This window comes from Peromyscus maniculatus, chromosome 3, assembly GCF_049852395.1.
Source record: "Peromyscus maniculatus bairdii isolate BWxNUB_F1_BW_parent chromosome 3, HU_Pman_BW_mat_3.1, whole genome shotgun sequence".
NCBI classification, from domain to species: Eukaryota; Metazoa; Chordata; class Mammalia; order Rodentia; family Cricetidae; genus Peromyscus; species Peromyscus maniculatus.
In genome coordinates this window covers 82,439,107-82,461,026 of record NC_134854.1, presented here as the reverse complement: position 1 = coordinate 82,461,026, position 21,920 = coordinate 82,439,107, and the positions used below count along the sequence as shown (strand labels likewise).

The following is a 21,920-nucleotide window of genomic DNA, read 5'->3' as shown; positions in this document are numbered from 1 at the left end:
AGGCATGGAAGCCTGGTAGCTCAGAACACAGCCACACTTCCAATTGTATCCACTGTAACTGAGAGCTCTAGGTTAATCATCTACAGAGTATGCCTAATCCTGGAGCATAGCTACTAAGACAGAGGTAATGTTCCTAATGTTCACCTGACAAGAAACAAATCTTCAAAAGTATGTCAACATAAGTGCTCTGCTTTACAGCTTCCTTTATTGTCAAGATGCTAACGATTTAAACCTGATCCATAGAAATTATCTTCTAGTAATTTTGAGAAACTGTGTCTTCTAGTAGTGTCAGAAGCTGCACCCATAAAGTTTCACCAACATGACTGCCTAAACATGAGCTCAACAAGGGCAACAAGAGAGGCTTAAGTGGAAGGAAAAAATGCCCATGAGATGTCAAACCTTCACAAAGAACTACAGGCAACTAAGGAATTCCCATAGTGTAAGATGTAAGAAATAGTCTTCTCAAGGGAAGAGCACATCAATTGGCTAACCAATACCAGACAGTTAGCCCTGAAAACATACGTGTCAGTATTGCTATAAAACTGAGAAGGTTATATTTAGAAATACATTCACATATATGCATGTAACAACAATTAGTAAAACGGAGGTTACAGGTTTGAAAAGAGCAAGGGGTATATGAGAGGGCTGGGGGGAGAGGGAAGTCAGAAATGATGTAATTATATTATAATCTCAAAATATAAAAGAAAAAAAGTGAAATAAAAACTCAACATCAAGCAATGTACATTTTTGGCCTATGATATAAAAAACTCATATTTTTCTTTTTTTTTAAATCTGAGTCTAAATTTCAGCCACAAAACATTGAGTTTGCTGTTTGAAAATAGTTAAATTGTCTTGCATACTTGTGTTTTTCATTGGCAGGCTTTGCTAGGCATTGAAGAAAGAACTATAGAAGGTACAGATGGGAGTCTGTGATTCCCTTGCTTTTAGATACTCACCACCCTAGAGGAATAAGGCTTTTCACCTATACCAGAACTCTCCAGCCTGGTGGTGTATGTGGGAGGGTACTTGAGGAAGCACACAGGGAAGAGATAATTGTAGAAGATCACCAAGGCTGGCTATTGGTTACCACTTCCAGGATCTAAGAATAGGGAACACCATTAGGTTATTCCTCTCACACCCCTTCTCTTCTAGGGGAATGTCTGCCAGCCTTAGCACAGGTAGTTAGGACAACTGGTGATGAAAGTGAGTTCAAGTATATCACTTAGATGGCTTGTTTTGCTTACAGTATTACTGTAACACAGGCAGCCTTGGGAAAGCTCTATGGGAAACATGATTTAATTGTCTTTCCCCATCACCATCGTATCTGATCAAGAGGAGCCCTTTGGGTAGGTGTGGACCGGTCTCCTGTTGGTCAGTTCAGTTCTCAGCTTACTCATTGTCCCACTGTGTTTTCACACTCGATAGTGGTGGTGATGCAGTGTGAAGACAACTTTAGCCCCTTGCCAACAGTCAGCACCTGGTTCACATGTTTCTGCTAATTCAAACGAATCAGCCAGAAAAGTATATTAGAAGTTATGAAAGATGTGTGAATTCCAAACTGACCTCATTTTTAAAATGTGTAAAAGTACCAATGTGAAGGCTCATTCTAGAAGATTCTTTCCTTTGCTTTTGCTTCCCCTCCACCCGCCTTTTCTTAAATCTCTGTGTGAGAAACTCAGCTGAGAAGCAGCTTTTTTTTTTTCCCTTAATGTTTTCTCCACCTCTGTTGGAAATAAAAGACTAAAAATAAAATACTTTAAAATGCAGAGCAGCAACCTGTCCCCAGTGAAGCTCTCTTAATTAATGTGGTGACCTATGTAGACAGAAGGGACAACTGCAGAGTCCCTCAGTAATTATCCAACCAAAGCTTCAGATAATTACAGGAGGGAGTAATTTCAAGACATAAGACATCCTGAGAAACTTGACCTTCTGTGTTGATTTAGGCCTTCTATTGTTAAAATCTTTTCATTTGTGTTGGTGTTTGTACTTGACAAAGTCAGCTGCATATCAGAAACTCAAACATTACTAAAGTCTCCATGGGGGGATTTCAATACAAAGTAAAATGCTGCAAATTAGAGGATTAACTAAAAATAAAGTTGGGAAGTACTAGTATAGAAATGAATAATGTGAGGCAAAAAAAAAAAAATAAGATCTGTCCAGAACAGCAAACAGTTGAGCATTATTTGCTAAGGTTGAGATCAGACATCGATGTGTTGCATTCCTAATGTGTTGCATTCCTAACATGTGGCATTCCTTAGGACAGCATTTTTTAGTACTCCAGTGATGGGCAGTGTTGGAAAAATCTTGCTAAGATAGCATATTCAAATACCCATTAACTAAATTTCCTGTTGACTTAAATTCATAATTGGTAGTAGTCCAAGTAAATTTGTTTTCCATCTTTTCAGTTAAAAAGAAATGGAATCTCTCTGGACTTCACACATTAAGTCAATCTGAAACCACATAAAAGTGTTTGGGTTTATTTCTAAGCCTTTAAAAAAACCTTTTCTCGGTGACCCTGTCTGACTTGAATTATGGCATTGCTTCCTAAAAATAATAAGCGTTATCTTCTCCATGAATCTCAAGATAAGCGTGTAAAATTACTTTAGAGACAGAGCTTGCTCTCAAGTCTAGATGTCCTGCATGTCCTTCAAGAAAGAAGGAACATTGTGCTTTATATTGAGTAGTCACAGTGTTAACTTTAACCACAGGTCATGTTGTGTTTTCAAAGCACCTTGTGTTCCTTTTGTGACAGATGCACAGTAGATTACAAGTTGGACCATATGTATCTGCTCTGTTACCTGCACTTTCTTCTTTTCCTGGGTTGCTTTCCTGGTTTTGGTAGCCTTTTCTTGCAGGTGCCTTCTGCTCTACAGTAGTGTGTACTCACTAAGCAAGGTTAGTCATCCTTCCTTTCAGAGGTAGGAGACATTTGATGAGAGGGCCTGAGGCAGGAACAGCACTTAACATGCAAAGCAGATGAATTAATAGTGTAAGAGAGATTTGGGAGCAATACATGAGCCGGTTCATTTTAAATACTCTTTACAAATGGTTGTTCTTCTCTATGTGACAAAAAATAAGACATGTCAACCAGTTGCAGTAGTTTGGTGACTCATCCAGTCCATATTTTGCTTGACTGTGAAGAAAATAAAAGGGAAACCCCAAGTTTTCCTAATTGGCTCTCATTGAGTAATTGTTTTGAAAACCCCCAATTTTATAGGTATGCTGATGATATGCAGCATATTCAGTACTCTGTAAAATAACAATCTTTTAGTGCAGTGAAAGTAACCTCATTTATTAATCAGCAGCACTCCATTTTATCAACTATCATATCAGTGATAGAAACACTAGTGAGTTCATGGCTGTAGTTGTCATGCTTGCCCCCATGGACACTATAGATTCATTTTCTGTGTCCAAGTCTTCTGGGCCAAGGCAACACTATAAATAGTGTTGTTTTGCATTTTTTCGTAATGGCAACTGTGAAATAAAATGATGATGGCAGTGAGGCTTAAGTCAATCAAATGGACCATCTGGGCAGTAGTCATGACCTTCAGCCTTAGAGAACCTGCCTTATTTCCCAGCAGAAGCATAGACATATAGCTATACAACCTGAATGTGGTGTACTGTGGTTTAAAATATCCATGGCTCAAGGAAGCTTTCACCACTAGGATGCCTAGGACACATCTCAAAAGAAAGCTTTGGGGAAGTGGCGTGCACTGCCGTCCCCCCACATGGTGGTGGCCTTTCTCACCCTTCATCTTGGTGTTGCTTACACCATAATTGATCATGAAGAGATCCGATGTTCAGGTACTAGACAAAAAATTATAGTTTAAGGCACAATAGTAACGAAGAAGAGACACACTTTCAGGGGGGAGGGGGTTGCTGTCATTCAGCAGATGTCACCAGGAAATAACTCAGAGTAGAGAGTTGTCAAAACTAAGTGTTAGAGTCAATGTGCATTTTACCCATGTCTGACAGTCTCAAGAAGTAAAAATAAAATTTAATTAAAACAATTAAAGTGGCAAGGATGTATCAAAATAGGTAAGCAGAGTAGTAAGTTTCTAAAAAGAGAGAAGGCAAAACAGTATTTGTCCAGAACAAGTAAATAAAAACAGACCTGATTGTTTTTAATTTCAAAAAACAACTAATTTTTTTGAGAGGAAATTTTTTTCCTTGTTAAGACATTTTTTTATTCATTTTACATATCAACTACAGAGCCCCCTCTCTTCCCTCCTCCTGCTCACCCCCTCCAGCCTTCCCCCCAATCCATCCCCTATTCCCTCCTCTGAAAAGGTAAGGCCTCCCATGGGGAGTCAGCAAAGCCTGGTACATCCAGTTGAGGCAGATACAAGCCCTTCTCCCTGCACCAAGGCTGTGCAAGGTGTCCCACCGTAGGTAATGGGCTCCAAAAAGCCCCCTCATGCACCAGGGATAGATCCTGTTCCTATTGCAGCCAACTTTTAATTTTAAAGTCCATTGCGTATAGGCTTTCTTTTATATGTTTGCTTGATGTCTAAGTGACATTTTTCTTTTAAATCTTTTTTTATGACTAATAAGTAGGAATTTAATTTAGGACTTTGATAGCAGACTATTTTGCATACATGTTACACATGTGTTTGACTCAGCATTTAGTAACTGTAGTATTGCTGACTCTTGTATAGAACCTACCTGAAGATTCTCCTTGAAGAAACTTTGTTATCTGTTACTTTGGACATTATTTATTTTTTAACTATAGACGCAAAACAGCCTCTAAGAATTTCTGTCCTTCAAAGATTAAAAATTTAGAGTGAGTTGTAGCTGGAGAGTTTTCTCTCTGGTCCTGCCAAGTGACAGCCCACTTATAAAATAAACACACAGACACTTATATTATTTAAACTGTTTGGCCTAATGGCTCAGGCTTCTACCTATCTAGTTCTTACATCTTAAATTAATCCATTTCTATAAATCTATACCTTGCCACATGGCTCATGGCTTACCGGCATCTTCACATGCTGCTTGTCATGGCGACGGGTGGCAGTGTCTCCCTCCACCTTCCTGTTCTCTCTATTCTCCTCTTTGTTAGTCCCGCCTATACTTCCTGCCTGGCTACTGGCCAATCAGTGTTTTATTTATTGACCAATCAGAGCAACACATTTGACATACAGACCATCCCACAGCAGTAAGTCTTAACTGTTAGAGAAAACTTGGAATATTGGACTGATTGAGCAGACCTCAAATGGTGATGCTCAGGTTCTGTTTTTTATGCTCCGTGTCTTCCCTGACAATGCAAGGTCTCTCTTATTACATACTGCTTCTCAGTGGTTGGTTTGTTTCTTTCTAATTTGTTTTTTAGGATCTATTATAGAACTTGAAGAGACAGATAGGTTGATATTGTAGGAACATTGCAGTTTTGGTAGCATAAAACATAGATTCCATCACTGAATTAGACTGTGAGAAATAACATTTTCTATTTCAATTTTATGAAAATTTTGAAGACTTTTTAAAATGTTGCTTTTTGTGTTTCTTTTTCATTTTATTTATTTATTTATTTATTTATTTATTTATTTATTTATTTATTTTTCTATTATCAGCTTGACACAGTATCAATTCTTATCCTAATAGTGAAATGTTTCATTGAGGCTTGCCCAGTAATTGAGTAAAACCAAAACTTATTATAAGCCACAGTCATCCTAGGGTCCCCCCTGGTATATAGCCTCCCTGGTTGTGGGTTGCAATCTGATTGTTCTTTGCTTTATATCTAGTATCCATTTATGAGTGAGTGCATACTATGTTTGTCCTTTTGGGTTTGGGTTACCTCACTCAGGATGATATTTTCTAGTTCCATCCATTTGCCTACAAATTTCATGCTGTCATTGTTTTTCTCTGCTGAGTAGTACTCCATTGTGTATATATACCACATTTTCTTAACCAAGTCTTCAGTTGACAACATAAATCCAGTTACACTAAACTTAATAGAAGAGAAAGTAGGAAGTAGTCTTGAACACATTGGCACACGAGATCACTTCCTAAATATAACACCAGCAGCACAGCCACTGGGAACAACAATTAATAAATAGGACCTCCTGAAACTGAGAGGCTTTTGTAGGGTAAAAGACACAGTCAACAAGACAAAAAGACAGCCTACAGAATGGGAAAAGACCTTCACCAATTTTGAAGTCTTTACTGGTACATAAAAATATCACAACATCTCTATGATTTGGTCAGTTCTTCAAATAAAATAACATTAAGTCTACATTTGTAGAAGTTATATAACCTTGTAACACAAGATAGGTCATGTTTTTGGAAGCTAGCCACCATGCAACCAGTCACTATCATAGCCACTAATATCATGTAATAATTATTTGTCAGCTCTAAGATCACAACCGTGTTCATGTCTCCATTGTGAAAGTTTCACAGGCAGCATGCTAGTTAGTCTATTTGTGAGTTTGAACCCAGGGTCTACAAAGGAAAGGTCATGCTTTTCATTGAGTTCTTATTTTGCCTTCCATAAGAGGACCAGTGACAGAAAGATTAAGAAATGACTTCTTAGTACCATCACACAAACTAATAGAAGTCTACTCATTCTCCAGAACCAAGATGGAGAGTCCCACTTCCATGCAGTCCACTGTAAGCCCTGCTCCTGCTGCTGTGAATAAGCCTGCAGGGAAGGATGTTGAGAGCACTGTGCTTTTAGCTGCTGCTTTGTTAGTCTCGTACTGGATGTACTGGATGTTTCTTATCCATGTTTAGGACTTCAGCATTTGTTACTGTAGTCTGTATACACATTCCTGGGCAGCTAAGAGATGGAGATAGGGAAGGGCCTGTGTACCAGTTTGAGAAAGACAAACACAGAGGTTCCTTATAGACTCAAATGTAACTAATTGATGAAAACAGACAAAAAGTTTCTATTATTAAAATATAGAGTTTTTTTTTAAACTTTAGTCTATTCTAAGAAAAAAATAGCTATAACTTGATAATGTAAAAATGAGTACTCATTAGTGAAATAGTATGTGTTTATTGAAATACATAACAAAATCAAATGCTATGCTAGCACCTAGTAAATTCTTAACAAATATTCTGTTATGTAACCATTAGTCATTACCAGCTACTTTTTTTTTTTCTTTTTTTTGGTTTTTCGTGACAGGGTTTCTCTGTGCAGTTTTGTGTTCCTGGAACTTGCTTTGGAGACCAGGCTGGCCTTGAACTCACAGAGATCTGCCTGGCTCTGCCTCCCGAGTGCTGGGACTAAAGGCTTGTGCCACCACTGCCTGGTTCATTACCAGCTACTTTATGTCATCATATTTAATATCTGTGATGTCACAGGTACCATTTGCCACTTTGTTATTTGGTTACCAAATACTTAGCTGAGGATAAAGCATATTTTCTCCAGTTTTCCAAACATGTGTATATGGTTTCTAGGAGGGGAACCTGATACATGATGCTTGGAGTGGTTTTGTGAGGAAGCTTTTATTTGCTCCCCAAATTGATTGAGCTGGCAGTTTTCCCTAGATGGGCTTTTCTCTCACATACACATTCTCTCACATACACTTTTCTCTCACCAAACAAGAGTGCCTGCAGCTACTACTCACAATCATGGAGATGCTTACATTGTTCTCTTAGATAAGGCTGTCCTTATGATCCGATTTTATCTACCACTGAACAGAGTGCACCTGGCTCCAAAGCCCACCCTCTTAATTCTTGTGCTGTATTTTTATAAATATTTTTGTAAATAAAATCTTCATAATAAAACATTAAGCCAGACTCCATGAACAAGGAATAATTAATTTCTAAAAATGTAAAACATTTTATTAAATACCTGAACTATCCCTGGTATTAATTAAAGCATGTTATTATTTGCAGCAGGAAAAATAATCTCAGACTGCCAAGGGAATTCAGTGTGTGTGTGTGTAATATTTTGCCACGGACAAAAAGAGATTTTATTATTATTATTTAGGGGACAATGAACAAAATTCTGCTAATGAAGAGCCTTACTCAGACAGCATTCTTTTCTGAATTTGTGGTAAGCTATTTTATCAGAGGCCCCGACACTAAAAATATGCAGGATAGTTTGAATTATCATCACTTAAGTTGCTTCCTTCTCCCATGCTGACAAGGAGCAAAGCTTTGCTGAGCACTGAAGATGGTAATCCCTCCTAAGCCCCTGTATTATGTCCACTTTGATTATTACAATAAAGCATAATGATCCATTAAGTAAGTCCACTGGGCAGATGCCACAATTAGTCATCATGTTAGTTTGCTTATTTATTCATGTAAGATCTGAAGAGGAAGAAAAGATTAGTTCCTCATCACAATTGATGAGCTCAATGTTGTCTTTCCTTTCTTTATAATAAGGTACTAAGTGTTTCTTTGTAGTCTTTTAATTACTTTTAAAGCATCCATTATTTCTGGATTACTTATATTATTAAACTCTCAGTAAGTCAATCCACTGCTCTGTTCAACATTCTCAAAGGACCATTCTTTAATTTGGTTCCTTTAGATCTCCTTTTGTTGAATACTCAACAGGAACTCTCAGTTCAGGTAAAGTTTCTAAGGTCTTTGGAATGTGCCCAGAACCTTATGAAGCACCGAGGAAAGTCTGTTTTTTGTTTTTGTTTTTATTTTTTAACTGTTGCTCATTTATAAATAAGATGGAAAAGAAAACATTTTAGTAACATTTCTTACCAATTATCTTCTTTCTTTATTTGTTTAATTTAATTCATTTATTTACTTATTTTTATAAGCAAGTCTCAGTATATTTGCATGGAGCTTACAATGAAGCCCAGATTGGTCTAAAATCCTTGGAAATCCTGCTTCAGTTCTCCAGTGCTGGTAATACAGGCATGAGCCACCATGCTGGGTTTCAGTTCCCTCCTAAGGATTCCCCTTGCTCATCAGCTTTCTTTACAATCTGGTAAAAAGTTCCCTTTACCACAAATCTGTTCAGACGTGGTTAGAAGTTTCCAAAAAAAAAAAAAATCTAGTTAAAATAAAAACAAAAAAATAAACAAACAAACAAAAAATAAAAAACAGAGGAGGAGAGAGTGACTATACCACTGTGACAATATTGAATTGTGACAGAAATTTCAAGTCCTTTTGAAGTAGAATGTTAGGACCTTTGAGGCACTAGCTACTCAGTGCTCTCTGGTCCCATGTAGACACTGCATAGCACACTCAACCCTAAGATGTGGAGGAACGTTTCCTTCTAGACCGTAGGCCTGTTCGACTTTACTTGGTCTCTGTTAGAATTACTGCTCCAAATTTCTTAAATATTTTTAATCACTTAGGTAAGGAACACATGGCCTTCCTTTGCTCTCTGAGATTTCTTGATTTTATATTTACTGATTTTTAAGCCTCCATGGTCTGCTTCAGAGCCCCATAACTCCTGTCCATCTTTTTCAGACAAACAGCTTGTTTTGCCTGAAGTATTTCCTACCTGTCAGATAGTAAGAGAGAATGTCTGCTGTTTGTTTGTTTAAAGCAAACACTTGTGCCTTGGCTCATTAAATTATTAATGTTTCCTACTTTTTCCTCTAAGATCTTCAAGATTCCCTAAAGTCACCTGAAATAAAAGCACTGATCCTGTTTCATACTTGGGGCAAAATCTACCCTTTCATTCAGTTGTTGATTTTAGGACCTGCTTTCAAAGATCAGTGTGCTTGCAAAGAGGATGTAGCTGATTCTGAGTGCAGTGTGCAACAAATCTTCCTCAGCTCAGCCCACTTGAACTCTGATGATGTCCTATGCCCTCTCAAACCAGGGAGTTTATCTTTATGAGTCCAATCCATACAAGGTTAAAAGAAGAGTAAAAATCTCAAACATATATTTAAACATATAGAATAATATTTTCACTCAACAGTCCTTAAACATGAAAAACACAGTTTATTCTCTGGGTTCCATTGTGTGTTAGTATTTTCAACCAGATCAGATCCAAAGAACAGGAACAAATGCTGGTAGTTGTTGCTATGCTGTGCAGTCTCATTAGATGAGTCAGCTAATGACATGGTTGTGCATTCAATATGGCATGCACTACACAGCTTCCCAAAGAGAATGAGGATTAAGATAGCATGCTACCTACTGAAAACCCTCCTTAAAAAGGCTTTTACACAGACACCTATTTAATGTGCCAAGTGTTTTATACAAGTGGTTTTTGATAATTGATAGAAAGCATTTACAGAGATTCCTCAAATGTATTTAATATATTATCTTACCTTTTTCCTCTTCTCCTAAACCTTTTAAAACAATGAGATAAGTGGGTGTTCATCTTTTCTCTATGCTGTTCTAGCCATCTGAGACACGATTGCTGAGATTAAATCACTGTGCCAGAAGGAAAGAAGACAAGAAAATGAGGAATGAGCTATCCTATCGGTCTTCCCAAGGAGAACATGCCCATGTTCAATGAGAACATGAGTACACATTTACTTCTGTCTAGGACTAGCTTCTCCACATATGTCACTTAACTGGATAAATTTGCATTCATAATCTCAAAAAGCTCTTTACAGGTGTGACCTGGGAACAGTGTATTTTACTGCATGGCTTACCAGTGCTCCACACCTTTGCTATTTCCACATGACACATGTAGCTGCTGCCATAGCAATTTGCTGTCCATTGAGGAAATCTTGTTAGATGTAACAAGTGAGGGCAGATTAGTCACTATGATAGCAAAGTAGCCTTTCAGATGAGCCAGGAACCATGTATCTTCAGACAGCTTTGTGCTAGTCATTTTGTTGTTGTTGTTTCTTCTAAAATCAAGCCATAGTTGTGTTTTTGTTAATTTAATAGTAGACCTCAAGGTCAAGGGAAAAACCTCAACCACTGAACTCATAGTTGCATTTTATGTGTTTATGAATATAGGGTGCATGCATGTGAATAGGAGTGTTTGTATACCTAGTCACAGGCATGTATATATCAAAAGACAACTCACAGGTATTGTTCCTCAGGTGCCAGGAAGACAGTCATTTGCAGACTTGGAACTCATATACTAGTACACTAGGTTAGCTGGTCAGCAAGCTCCAGGGATCAACTTCTCACATCCTCACTTCATGCCCATCACTAACCCTCCATATACCCTACCCAGAGATTACAAGCACAAGCTACTCAACACAGATGTTCATGCTTAGAGAGGGCAATTCACTGATTGAGCCATCTTCCAGCCCCATGCACTTTTCATATCGAACAAAGACCTTCCAAGTTGTAAATTGTTGATGGTGGTGAATGTCTAGGCCCTAGCAAAACTGACAACAAAAAAAGGTGAATACATGGAATACATCTTATACCTATTTCCTCACAAGTTTTTCATTCCTGCCAACTTCACTTTTTAATATGACCATAAGTACATAGCTATTTTTCTTAGTAAAATGTGCTTTTTAATTTATACATATGTGGACTTCCCTATATTAGAAGTGGAATATATAGTATTTACATCATTTTCAATTAAAATTGACTATTTTACGCGCGCACACACACACACACACACACACACACACACACACACACCTCCTAATTCTCTTTCTCTAACATTTTTATATTTTCCTCTCATCCCATTCAAGACCTTACTCCTAACATTGCTAACAGCCCCTTTCCCAAATTAATGGCTTTTGGGTTTGGTTTTGTGACCCAGTTGGTTTAATCAGGCCCCTTTATGTGAACATTTGGCTGGAATTGTCTATTATTACATAGTGGAATCATCAGTGGTTATAAAACTGAAGGCAATGATTTACCCTTTCCCTAAATTAGTCAGAAAATAGTTCAGTAGTGAGAGATGGGGTCACCTGAGCCCTTCTTCTATCTATGCCTGCCTGTTGACAGGCTCATTTCTATGCATATTCAGAGCAGGCACCTGCAGCTGCTATGAGTTCGTGATTGAAATTTCTGTCTTGACAAGGAAATAACAATTCATTGCCCTTCGCTCTTTCTTCTGGCTCTTTCTGTCACTACTTCTTCAAGGTCCACTGATCTTTAAAGGGGATAGTATAAATATATTGTTTAAGGCTGATTACCAATTCTCAGTGCCTTTTACAGTCATGAGTCTACATTCACCACTGTTCACTAGAAAAAGAGGCTTCTCTGCTAAAGGCTCAAAGTATCATTTGTTTAAGAGCATAACAAATATTTAGAGGCAGCTTGATACTAGGTCAATTTGCTAAACAACACTATTCAATACTCCCCAAGGACCTATGATATCTCCTACTAGGATTTCAGTTTTTGTCATGTTCATAATACTAGACTTGGATTCCTTCATTGGAAGTAGGACTCTAATTCAACCAGAGAGCAATGGGTTACCTCCCGAACAATAGTGGCACTACTGTATATTGTGCTTGGAAAGTTGGCCTCATAGATCATGGAATGAGATAAGAACACTGATGTCTTTTTACTTCCAGTATCTTGCATAGCACCTTCTAATACTGTGAAAGCTAGGCCATAGGGAGGAAGCTTCCAGCTCAGATCCAGACTGACTTCTCTTAGTCCTGCATCCAAGATGGTTAGTGTGTCTAACAATAGAGCCTTATCTACTTCTGGCAGACAACAAAGAAGAATGACAAGAGCTGCTATTGTTTGGGTGTTTTGTGGGATCTTTGTGATCAATAAGTCATAAGAAAACATCCCACCTCTGGCATTTGATGTTTGATTTAATAACCCAAGGCTTTGGGGAGAAATTTTGTTCAGCAATGTACATTTTAAAGAAATCTGTGCTATTTTCATCTAAAACAGAGTTCTGGGTTGTATTTTATATTAGAAACACCTAACACACTAATATGTGTGCTTATTAACCAATGTAGTTGAAAGATTTCTCCAGTCTCGCCTGGCCCACTGTCCCACAGCCGCTTATAAAATCATTACTCGGAGGCTTATGTTAATTACCAATTGCATGACCTATGGGAGGCTTTTTGCTAGGTAGCTCTTATAACGTAAATTAACCCATTTCTATTATTCTATGTTTTGCCATGTGTTCCGTGGCTTACCGGTCTGCTGGCATGTTGTACCTTGGGCAACAGACTGGTGTCTCCCTGCCTCTCCTTCCTCTTCCTGTCTATCTGCTTGGATTTCTGCCTGCCTCTAAGCTATTTTGCCATAGGCCAATGCCACTTTATTTATCAACCAATCAAAGCAACACATATTCACAACATAGGGAAAGATGTCTCATAGCACCTCCCCTTTTCTATCTAATCAAAAAGGAAGGTTTTAACTTTAACATAGTAAAATTACATATAATAGAACCTTTACCCTCTTATGTCAAATTTATTTCTTTTAAATTTCTTCCTTTGTATTTATGGTTATTATTTCCTCCATCTTTGTGATCTGCTCTATTGAGCAAATGTGTTGCTTTCTTTATTCAGGGGCCTGATGAACATTGCCTGACATTATAACAAAATAGTGATTATATCCCAAACCCATCTTAGCATAAGAACAGCAGGGCAAAATCTCAGTCTGTCACTTTCAGTGTTCTAGCTGTAGATAGCAGGTAATTGGTTAACCTTTGCCATTGAAGATATCACTATGTATTGTTGTACAGTCTTTCAGAAGCCCCAACTGTTCATAAGCCTCCATAAACTTTGAAGTAGAGAACATCTTTTATTTTATTGTATTCACACTGGCAGCAAGTATATTGTTCTGTTTTTATACTAAATGACACCATGTAGGTTACAAATGATTGCACATGGTGGACAATAATTTCCAAGATCAGTTGGAAATATTGGTCAGTTCTGGTCTTAACTTCCTCCTTCTAACTTCATGAATAAATCCATGTTTTCTATATTTCTGTATTGTTACTTTGCCACCAAGAACCAGCCTACACAGAATGCTCTGTAGCAAACTTCATTGACGATTTTGGTGCAAGCTAAGGGGAGGTAAGATGTAAGCTATACATGGGAGCGAGGTAGGATGGAAGCTACCCATGGGGAGACAGTTAGGACACAGGCTATACAGTAAGGGCAAAGAAACTGTGAGATATGCATGAATATCTATACAAATATATACAAATATAATTTTACATTTGTATCAATTTACAAAATATTTGAAATAGGAGTAGAAATATATGTACATTGCAACAAATATAGTCCTGCATTTGTATCAATATACAAATGATCTTAAATAGGAATATAAAAATAGTTTACATTTGTATCAGTATATAAGAATCCATAACCATGCAAATTATCTAAGGCTGATACTTTATAAAATTGATAGTTATAGAATATGAAGGTAGTAAACTAATTTAGTAAAATATCAGCCTTAAATAATTTGCATGGTTATGGATTCTTGTATATTGATACAAATAGTCAGGCATGTTGAAAACTGTGCATTAAGGCCTAAGAGGATTCAAGCTATGCAGTAAGGGCCAGATATGATACAAGCTATGCATGGAGGATCAGGTGGGAGGTAAACTGTGCATTAAAGACAAGATGAAATGCAGGCTGTTTATTAGGTGCCAGATAGGACACAGGACATATTAAGGGCCAGGTAGCATGCATGTTGTTCATTAAAAGTTTAGATAGGATACAAGCTATGCATAAGGAGCCAGGTGGTATTACAGTACAGATCTCCCTGACAAAGAGGAGGTACAATATAAAATATCCTTGTTACAGGATTCTGACAACTTTCTCTGCAGGAACAATGGCTGATGTGAGCCTGTTTTTTGTATGACTACTTCATCTGTCCCAAAACCTTGCTCTATCTTTGCCCTTTGGCTGGTGTTTTACACATGCTGGTGACCCATCAGAGTGTTTTATTAAGACATTATTGCTTTTTATCTAAACAAATATTTCATTTTGTTTTGTTCTTTGGGGATATATATTCATACCATAAAGATATAATGCTCCCTTGAAACATGTTCACAGATAAACTTATGGACATATGTCTATGATTTCACTTTTATTATAGAAATTCTGGTTCCTTTATGATTTCTAAAACCCTTGCCTCCAAACATTTTTTGAATGTCTTAAGATAAAAAAAAAGTTGACAAAGATAATTCCTCAAGAATTTGTGAAATATGATGTTACCTAAATGAGATCCAGGAGAGTACAATCTTTATACTTTGAATTTAATTCAATATAAGTGCATATTTTGCTTCATCAGTCTTTAGCACAAGAAAAATTTATACTCAGAAACTTATATACTGTATTTTAAAAATATAACCAATCGTTATTCATTTACAATTTGGCTGATATTATATTTAAAAGAAACAAGGATGGATTTTAATTGATTATAGTACATGACAAGAAATCCACAAGCAACATCCAGTATTGCTTGGCTGAACTTTGAAGTGAAAACAGTTACTCCCTCATGGACATGAACACCAACATGCAGTGGTCTTCTCTTCGCCTACTTATGCAGAATCACTTTTTTTTTGAGAGTCAGCAGTCCCCAAGATTGGCTTTCCACTTGTCTCATCCAGTTCAGAACATAAATCTCACAGATTACATTAAAAATGCACAGAGCTGGTGGTTTACCATATTTCCCTTATATTGACTGTCTCTAAGAAGCATTTAAACATCAGTGCGAGAGGTCAATGGTATCACTTGCTTCTTCCAGTTGTATACTAATAAAAAGATCTCTCCACTTTCTTTTATTACTAAAGCTAATTGATGCTGAGGAGTGGCATAGGAAATGTGTCCAGGGTCACAGAAGATTGATAATCTAGTGTGAATAGAATTGTAACATGAGTCTTATGACCAAATCCTGGTGCTGAACCACCACATAACAAAAACTTGGATTCTTATATTACAGTATGAAATACTGTGAAAGTAATCTTACTCCACATTTTGAAGTGAGGTGTTTGTGGGATGGTTTGTAATTTATTTAACTTATAAGCAAATTGGTCTCTCTGGGTTTGTAAACAGAGATTGGTGGTGTCCAGAAAGCACGATAGGATGATCTATAAGCTGTTTTCCCCAGCTACCAAAAGCATGCCTCACTGTCGACTATTGTCTTTTTCCTCTGCCTACTGGCCCATCTTGTCTATGGTAAAAGCAGTGGGAGTTAACATTTACCTAAGGATATTGTCCACATAAGCTGAGTATCTTTTGACATGTTCAATGAGCCCATTTAGACTCTGGCTGCATCTCTAATCTTTGAAATTTTACTGAACTCAGTCATTTAATAATTGTCTTGCTGGAACAAATGGGAAGGAACAGAAGACTTTTGATGGAGAATACAAATAAGCTGCATTGTGTTGGGCTGAATGTTAGGATGTCTACATTTATGGAGAGATAACTTGAAAAATTGTTTCAATCTTATCTTTGGTTTTTTAACTCCAAGTACGTATATTTTCAAATTCATATTTGAGAAGAGAGCTTATTTCTTTGCCAGCATTTAAAGATGAATTATTGGGGCTGGAGATATGGCTCAGTTGTTAAGAGCACAGATTCTTATTCCAGAGGGCCCAAATCCTAGCATCCATATGGAGGATCACAACTGTCTATAACTCCAGTTCTAGGGAATATAATGCTTTCTTCTTGCCTCTATGGGTACCAGGCATGCACATAGTGCACAGACATACATACAGGGTAAACACCCATACACATAAAATAGAAATAAGTTTTAAGTGAATTACAAACTATATATACTTTACCTTATTAAATTTATGGAAAAAATAAATAATAATTTGTCTGTCAATATTTGTTTTACTGTTTTGGAGTTTTTTACTTTTACATTCAAATACTACATGGGCTCTGTCCAAAAATGATGTCCTGCTAAACATTAATCCATAGGTAGGTTCTCATTATTAGAAAATTAACATGTTTTTTATAATACTTTGAATACATCACCATTATTTGATTCATCATCACCCATTGATTGTAAACCATTGTGTTATGACTGCATTGCTTTTATGGAGAGAATTTATGGACTCTAGCTTTGGTGACTTCCTAGTTACCTGGGTAAAAACTTTGTACTCTTCAGATTGGTAACCCATGCTTGCACAGTATTTTTCCAGAGGTGTGATACATTAGAATTCCATCGGCAGTACTAAAGAGTGCAGTTTTGACAACAATCCTTCCAGTATCCCATAGATGTTTCAAAAGTTAAGATACCATCTCATTGTACTTTTCACTTCCCTCTTTGATGGTAGGGTGAAGAAGGGTACCCACAAGAAGGAATTCTGGAAGACATGCCTGTGGATCCTGGGAGTGAGGCTTATGAAATGCCTTCAGAGGTAAATGGCCTATATACAGAAAACTAAGAAAAATGATTGAGGTGTTGAATTTGGATCATGCCAACAGGTACCACCAAAACCTTATGACTATCAGATTTCTCCAGAATTACGGTCTGGGTAGTTCAGCCAAGAAAAAAAATTTAGAGGAAATGATTTTGATCTGTGCAGGAGATATGATAGGTAAAAATGAGAAGAGAACATTCTAGTATAAGAGACAACCAGAAACAAAGGCACATGGATGTGTCTGAGCAACAGTGCACAGTTATTAGTCATGCTTAGAAAACAGAAAAATGACAAATTAAGACTGAGAACATAATTAAGGTTATGGACAAACTGGGGAACACCAAGGTAACTTTGTCATTTAAGTTTACATTTACTTAAAACAATACAAAATTAAACAAAACAAAACAAAAACAAGTGTATGAAGATAGGTTTAGTTTAACAGCAAAATCTCCATATAATTGGAGTTATTCTTGAGGAAGGCTACCTAATCCAGTCAGTTAGGGCTATTACCATTGCGAACGTCATCCACATTTTGTCCAGGAGGCTTGGGCTTTAGAATGAAGAAAAAGGAGCCAATAAACCCTTCCATGAAGGTGGAGTTTGTTGGTTTTAAAGTGGCAGTGCAAATGTTATTTATTAGGTGGTGCTGTTACAGTGTGAGAAAGGCCACAAGGCACAACAAAACGCACTGTCAGAGCTTTATAAGGAGAAGAGAGGGACAGAAGAGAGTGTGATCAGGCCTGTGGAAGACAACACATGCAGAGAGAGAAGGCGGGGAGGAGGAGAAGAGGAAGATGGGAGGAGTCTGTGTCCTGCTTCATATGGATTCCTCTGCACATGCGCATATGGGGTTATGGAGCTGTGCTACACATGCGCATAGATTGTGTGATCACACTGGGCACAAATTATGTAATCACTCAGCGCAAGGATTACTCCGTAGGATGCAAGGCCCCTTACTTGGCTACTGAACTGCACATGTGTAGTCATGCAGCTGGGGGAATGGCCAGGAATTCCAACAGAGTTTCCTAATGGGAGAGAGAAAGCAGAGGAAGTGCCCCTTGTCGCTAAGCATTGTCGCTTCTGGGAACAAGGGGTCTGAAAGAGGTCCCAGGCAGTTCACCTTGGTGCTAACAGCTTACAGTGCACAGCTAGGGAAACAAATCCAGAGCCCCAGCTGATTCATACTGTAGGACAAGATCACAAATCAAATGATACATATGGAATTAGGCCTAATAAACTAACGCTGACAACTCCCATAACTTATACATGATCAGTATGAAAAAACAAATAAATGTTTGTGACAGAAATGTTCCAAACACTGTTCTGAGGATTAATTTTATCTGAGTGGAAGGTTGGATTCTCTCTCCTGTGAAGTAGACACTTGATAATTGTCACTTTCACTGACAAGTCATTCTCTCTCTCTCCCTCTCCCCTCTTCTTACCTAATGTTAGGAAGGATACCAAGACTATGAGCCTGAAGCCTAAGAATGTCTTTGCTCCCAGTGTCCTGAGATCTGCCGGCCACTGTTCCATGGCGTACAAGTGCTCAGTTCCAACGTGCCCATTCATGACCTTTATCAAAGCTGTACAGTGTGTTTCAAAGTCTTCCATCTGCAGTGATTGACGTCCTGTACCTGCCCCTCAGCATCCCGGTGCTTCCCTCTCACTACAGTGAATACATGGTAGCAGGGTCCTGTGTGCTGTGGATATTGTGGCTTTAAACCTAAAACGTTAGAAGAAATTTAAAACACCTAAGTGACTACCACTTATTTCTAAATCTTCACTATTTTTTGTTGCTGTTCTTGAGGAGTTGTGATTTGCTATCTTACAAGAGTTTTAGGTGTCCTTAAGGATTCTTTCTGTCTAAGAATGATGTATTGTGAAATTTGTTAATATATATTTTAAAATATGTGAGCATGAAACTATGCACCTATAAATATCAGTTATGAATTTTACAGTTTTGTGATGTGTTTTATTAACTTGTGTTTGTATATAAATTGTGAAAAATAAATAAAATAATCATCTCATTGCAAAAAAAAATTTTCCCATTTCCCTTTAGTACTGAAACCATGCTTATAAGGAACATAAACAGAAATGACCACTGACACAAAGAACCTGAATTTAAAGTTTTCAACACTGACTTAAGAAATTGAGAGGAGTGAGAGATGGATCATTCAGCTGCAGGAGGAGTTCCCCAATGCCACTGCCCAGAGCCAGCTCTGACCTACAGTGCTGCTCTGAGTGCTGGCTGCTCCTAGAAACAGTTCATTGGAACTAAGAAGTGTGAGTGGTAGTGACTACCTCCCTTTTACATATTCATAAGACACATTAGCATATCAAAGGTCTCCCAAAAGAAACGGCTGACCTTGGAATTCCTTACATATATACCTAAAATACCTCAGGGTTCCCAGTTAGCAGGCTGGCATATATGATACCTTAGCAGGTATGGGAAGACAAAAGCAAAATGGACCAAAAAGAAATCTCATTTTGTGAATATAGGGATTTGAGAATATTTTTTTAGGAAAAACTTCCTTTAAAGAGGATTAATTAATTCCCCATGAGTGTAGAAAAAAAAAAACTTGACTATGATCGAAAACTTATTCAGTTCATCTTTCTGGTTATTAAGGAGAAAAATAGCAGAGTCATGGTGGAAGCTGTTTGCAGACGGCATAATGTCAGTAAAGGATGCTGTGGCTTATGTATGATGATGAGTGCTTTGACGCCTGTTGGGCAGTGACAGCAAAGGAAGACGAAGGAGAGACTCTGAAGACAGCATTGGAAGTTCCCTTTGCCCAGCTGAGAGATGACGACTTCAGGGTGTTCAGAGGCATGTGTGCTTTGACACTGGAGAGAAGGGACAATTCTGTTACGTTTCCTGGGAGCTGATGAATGATTCGTCACCATTAAGGTGCTCCCAATGTTGTTAAGGTATGTTTTAAATCTACCATCTCTTTAAAAAAAAGAAAAATAAATGGTAATAAGTAACAGAATAAAATCAAATTGACAGCAGTGTAGGGTGGAGAAAGAAACTGTTTGAGCTTGAGGACTTCTGTTGATAGAAATTATATTATAAAGCTTTGCTTCCTCAAGCAGATTCTGGCTGTTTATGTGTGAGCAGTTAATTAGTTTTTTTTTTTTAATCTTAATAGTTTATTTTTCATTCAGCACTTAACAAAGTTCCTCAGTCCACACAAGCCTTGACAGGAGTCCTGGACCTGCCTAGTATGGCCTGAGGAGGCTGTTGTCTAAAGCTTGAGCTTTGAGGATGTAAATCCCAAGTCCAATCTCTTCGATCTGTCATGAGTCCACCAAGGACTTTAAAGAAAGCCTTCCACAACAGGCTTGGGCACACAATAGGCAGAACACCATATTCAAGTGTATACTTTGGAATTCCAACTTTTTTTTTTTTTTCAAAAATCTCTTCTCCATTGTAAGATGTAGGTATATTTAACTTTGTAGCTATTAGTGATATAATGGAAAATATATGTACATACACATATGTACACATGCACAACATGTATGTATATATACATATACACACACACTTGCCAGGAAATAGTGGCGTACACCTAGTACATTTGTAATCTATTCAAAGGCAGGAGGATCATGTATTTGAGTCACTGTCTCAAGAAACACATATGCAGATAGTTTCTGCTTCTAATTCTTGACAGAGTACTTAAAAGCATTGTGATTTTGTGTACATCAGCTAAGTTTGCTGAGTGTGTCTTTTCTTCTAATAGTTGATCTATATCCCTGGTTTAGACAAGCACCCAATGTCAGGGAACTTTCTGACTCTTGTTCTGATGAAGTACACTTCTGGCATCTGAAGCTGGTATATGAGAGAAAGTAGTATATTTTCCTCATTCACCACAAAGATGGCAAATAACATCCCTGTAACAAAGACAGGCAAAATGAACAACAAACTTAGCTAAGGAAAGTTTGACATGACATAGAAGTACTCATGAGTCAAGGGCCCAAAATACAAGGAAACTGTATTTTTATGCATTTTTATGCTTGAGTTTTGTGTAAACAAAACTGTTGTATAGAACTATGGTTAAATAACAATGTGGTATAATCTCAGGTAATATACTGGGGTGGGGCAGTTGGCAAATCCTGTTTGTATTCGTCTTGCTTCTTTCGGCATTTCTTCCTTTGGGAGCAGGTGCCTGTTATTTTTTTTTGGGGGGGGGGTCTTCAAACAAGGAGAGGTCAGAGAGAAAGAGAGGAGAGAGAGGAGAAGGGGGATACAGAGAGAGACCCTTGTGAAACTTTCTGTTTCCTTCAGCTTAAAATACACAGAATGCCAAGGTGTGATATTTCAAGGCATGTGTGCTGAGTCCTGGCCTTCTTCACCAGAAAGGCCAAGTCATGTTTACAAACTTGAAACTTTCAGACCCTATTCCAGTATCCCAGGAAGGGAAAAGATCTAGACATCAAGACCCATCTTCCCCATTTCTTTGTAAAAGTCCCTAAAAGACTGGGTTCAGAGAGCTTCTGAGCAAGTAAGCATCCAGAAACAGTCTGAAATTCTACAGCAGCAACCCCACACCTTGCCCTTTGCATTTCCCCTATCTGGCTGCTCCTGGGTTGTATCTTTTGGAATAAGCTGATGATATACTTTTTAAATTGTGAACCATTCCTGAAAATTATCAAAACTAAGCAGAGAATCTTGGGAACCTATAACTAGGAGCCAAGTCAGAAGTTGGAAGTAACTAGAAGACCCGGCACTAGCTATTGGCATCTGAAGTTAGAGACAGTTTTGTGGAACTCAACCCTGAGCCTTAGTGCGGAGAAA

General features: G+C 37.7%; 1 protein-coding gene across 2 annotated transcripts in view; it reads left to right on the top strand.

Annotated features, from left to right (window-relative positions):
* Snca (synuclein alpha) overlaps positions 1-19,165 on the top strand; it is a 102,856-nt gene extending 83,691 nt beyond the window's left edge. For both annotated transcript variants that reach the window (XM_042273384.2, XM_076566873.1), the window contains exons 5-6: positions 17,039-17,122; positions 18,578-19,165. In XM_042273384.2, coding sequence (XP_042129318.1) covers positions 17,039-17,122; positions 18,578-18,610 — 117 coding nt within the window. In that variant the 3' untranslated portion in view covers positions 18,611-19,165. The remainder of the gene's footprint in view (positions 1-17,038; positions 17,123-18,577) is intronic.
* Positions 19,166-21,920: the final 2,755 nt, after the last annotated feature.